The sequence below is a fragment of the Octopus bimaculoides genome, chromosome 25 (assembly GCF_001194135.2).
Source record: "Octopus bimaculoides isolate UCB-OBI-ISO-001 chromosome 25, ASM119413v2, whole genome shotgun sequence".
NCBI lineage: Eukaryota > Metazoa > Mollusca > Cephalopoda > Octopoda > Octopodidae > Octopus > Octopus bimaculoides.
Genome location: NC_069005.1, coordinates 31,421,639 through 31,425,472, shown reverse-complemented (window position 1 = coordinate 31,425,472; position 3,834 = coordinate 31,421,639). Strand labels below are relative to the sequence as shown.

Sequence of the window (3,834 nt, the reverse complement as noted above, 5' to 3'; positions counted from 1 at the left end):
AATAATAATAATAATAATAATAATAATAATAATAATAATAATAATAATAATAATAATAATAATAATAATAATAATAATAATAATAATAATAATAATTATAATTATTATTATTATATGGAATAAAATATCTTTACAGATTAGATAAATAACAACAAATCACGAAAGTGAAAACAAAAATCTCTTTTTTTCTTCTTTTTTTGATAATAATAACAATCAATGCTTCGAAACATAAATAAAATATCTCTATAAAAAAATATTCACACAAAGCAAATTTCAGTGAATGCCAGCAGGCCACAAGTTTGGTCGTTTATTGTCTTCAACTCCTTAATGCCCGACATATGTATAAGAGAATTAAGCACTAGTTTGGAACAGAAAAGAAAAACAACTGACCCACTGACCAAGCTTGAATCCCCTATCTTATCTATTGCTTACCAAGGCTTATGAAGAGGAGAACGGGAACTTTTTCATCATCTCATAATGAATTTCTAACAAACTCTTCTCTCCATTGGACTTCTATATTGTTAATCCAGTCGAAAGAAATGCTTTTATCTGCGTCTTTTGATCAGTTTTGAAAATAATCAAGAATTTGAAATGATTTACTAAGCTAAATCATTCATATGTTTTCATCATCAAACTAGTGTGTGTTTAAAACAAAAAGGTTTCTCATACGAAATTTCCATGGAAGATTTGAATTAAAATCCTTTATAATAGAAAAGGTGTGTTTTTGTGTCACAGAATGAGAAGCAGCTTCAAGTGGGTTAATATCAAAAAGGTTTAAAATGCCGACAATTTTTCTGGTGGATACTTAGCTCTGACTTCCAGGTATTAAGGAGACCAGATTTGAATTGGTCTGTGAGTAGGGAATGATCCTATTGCAAGTTGCATTACCTGACAGTTAGAACAGCTGAGGTCAGCAGAATTACGAGTTCTGCCCAAATGTTCATTGAAAACCCAGCAGTGGATCTGAACTGGGAAGTTGTTAAGCTAAACAGAATAACATCTTATTTCATTTGGCAACATTGCTAACCTCAACAACACTTTTCTTCATAGTAGCTCGACATGCTAGAAATAACAGCCGGATCTTCCATCAAATCATATCCTGCTATCGTAAATGCAGGAGACACATGAGATAATGTAGTCTTAGATGACTCTAAAATGACAGGAATGTCTGATCATAGTTTTGCTGGATCATGTTTTGTTTGAGGATAAGCAACAACTTATCTCTATGCTAAAACTGGTAACAGGTATAAGATGTCATCAATGTTCTACTAGCAGAGTGCTGTGAATTAAGAGAATGGTGACAGTTTGGCAGAGTCGGTGGAGCAACAAGTCAAATCCCTTGCAGCATTTAACTGTCTCATTCTACATCTCTGAGTTCAAATAACACCAGGTTTGACTCTACTGACCCTGTCCTTCCAGTCTTTCATGTGCAGGTTGTGATAATATCAGTACCAGTGTAGTTACCCAAGGGATGTCAACATAAATGATGGTCCCCTCATCCCTTTGCTCCCAAGTTTGTAGTCTTGAGCTTGTGGCAGAAACAACATCATCTTCTCTCATAATATGAAGGCATTAAAGAATTGAATCATCGACAACCAGAAGGAAAAGCCATACCTGCAAAATCCATCTATAGTATGACTGCAATCTCTGAAAATATTTAGGATGGAATTTAAATAAATCAAGTAAATTCACTTCCAGTCGTGAAAGAGGGATGATGAAGATGCCGATGAGATGAAAATGGTTTTGTCAGAAAATCAAAATGATGTCAATAGACTCGAAGTAATTAAATCAATAAATGTGACAAAACAAATTTCTTTGTTTTCACTTCTATTAAAAATTTCAAAAAAGAGAAAATGATGGCTAAAAATTAACTTCAAAGAACATAAATTAATAATTCATAGGATGAAAGGTGAAGTCGATCTTGGCAAGATTTGAACTTACAACATAAAGAACTGGAAGAAATGCTGCAAAGCATTTTGTCTAACATGCTAACAACTCTGCCAGATCATCGCCTTAATAATAATAATAATAGTTTCAAAGTTTGGCACAAGCCCAGCAATTTAAAAGGAGGGGACAAGTCAATTACATCAACCTCAGTGCTTGACTGGTATTTATTTTATTGACCCCAACAGGATGAAAGGCAAAGTCAACCTCGACAGTATTCGCACCAAGAACACAAAGAGCAAACAACGAAAAATGCAGCCCAGCATTTTTGTTGCACATGCTAAAGACTTAGCCAGCTCACCACCTGTACATGTTCATTACTTGAATGTAAACTCCACATGTTCAGGTAGAAATAGAGCACATGTATTATGCATGTCGAAAACTAGACTAACCTCGTTGACAGTTATTACATTGACTTGTTAGTAGGATTAATTAGCTATTCCATAACATTAACATAACAACAACTGTTATGTGTTATAATCCTGTTTGTTAACTCGGTGTTCCTAACAGCTGTGATCTCTCAAGTGTAGTTGTCACATTCTTTCACAGATCAAACGGCAAAGACAACTCACAACCATTGTTCAATGGTTCCTGCAGCTGTAAACTATAAAAAGCCTATTGATAATTAATTACATTTAAACAGTAGTGTTTTCATGTAGAAGCTGCCAGCAAAACATGTGGCATAGAATAATCATCATTTTAACATCTGCTTTTCTATGCTTGCAAGAGTCAGACAGAATTTGTTGAAGCAGGTCTTTTATAGCTGGATGCCCTACCTGTCAACAACTCTCCCCTCGTGCTGACCAAAGCCCTGTGAGTGGATTTGGAAGATGGCAACTGAAAGAAGCCTATCATATATATATATATATATATATATATGTGTGTGTGCGTGTATATATATGTATGTATATGTTTGTGTGTCTTTGTTTGTCCGCCCACCATCGCTTGACAACCGATGCTGGTGTGTTTATGTCCCCATCATTTAGCGGTTCAGTAAAGAGACCGATAGAATAAGTACTAGGCTTACAAAGAATAAGTCCTGGGGTTGATTTGTTCAACTAAAGGTGGTGCTCTAGCATAGCCAGTCAAATGACCAAAACAAGTAAAAAAAAATACATATATATATATGGTCATGGTCAACAATGATGATGATGAGGCCTGTATCAGATGGAGAAAAAAAAACTTACTAAGGCCTGTATCAAATGGAAAAAAAGAAGTTAATAAACCAGCAGAGAACACGGACATTAAATGATGATGATGCTAATGATGAAAAGTTTGTGTGCCGTGAGAAGGCGTCAGAAATTACCTCGTCCTGCTTTGTGGGGGCACATGACCATATCTATTTAACGAATCACATTGTTTAAGAGGGTTAATGATTTAAGAAGCGATGTTTTATGCGATTAACTCTTGTTGAAAATAATACAGCCGATTGTTTTGAAATTCGTTGAATTTGAAAAGAAGGAAGGGAAAAAAAACTAAAACCTAATGACTCAACAATAATCTGTGTCACTATGTTACAGCAATCCTACTGATATTCTAGATTTAATTATGGTAATTGGTGGTAAAAATGAGGAAAATGTACGAGATAAAACGTTATTGTTTTTATTTTTCCTCTTGGCTGCATATCTGATGTGTGATGAAACAAAAGTGAAATTGTATATGTGTGTTTGTATGTGTATATCGATATGTGTGAGTGTGTAAGCATGTGTGTATATTAGTATGTTAGTACGTAGGTCACAATGTACATACACACATGTGCATATCAGTGGGTGTGTGCGTGTGTATATACTAATGTGTATACCTATGTACGTGTACATATCAATGCGTATGTTTGTGTGTGTACACATCAATGTGTGTGTGTATGTCAGTATATGTCTCTGTGTATGTCAG

General features: G+C 34.5%; 1 protein-coding gene across 4 annotated transcripts in view; it reads right to left on the bottom strand.

Annotated features, from left to right (window-relative positions):
- The window catches only part of LOC106880689 (carbohydrate-responsive element-binding protein), a 97,915-nt gene that overhangs the window by 65,035 nt on the left and 29,046 nt on the right, over window positions 1–3,834 (bottom strand). For 2 of the 4 annotated variants that reach the window (XM_014930749.2, XM_014930751.2), the window contains exon 2: window positions 1,615–1,647. The exons of the other annotated variants lie outside the window; for them this stretch is intronic. In XM_014930749.2, coding sequence (XP_014786235.1) covers window positions 1,615–1,647 — 33 coding nt within the window. The remainder of the gene's footprint in view (window positions 1–1,614; window positions 1,648–3,834) is intronic. 4 annotated transcript variants of the gene reach the window in all.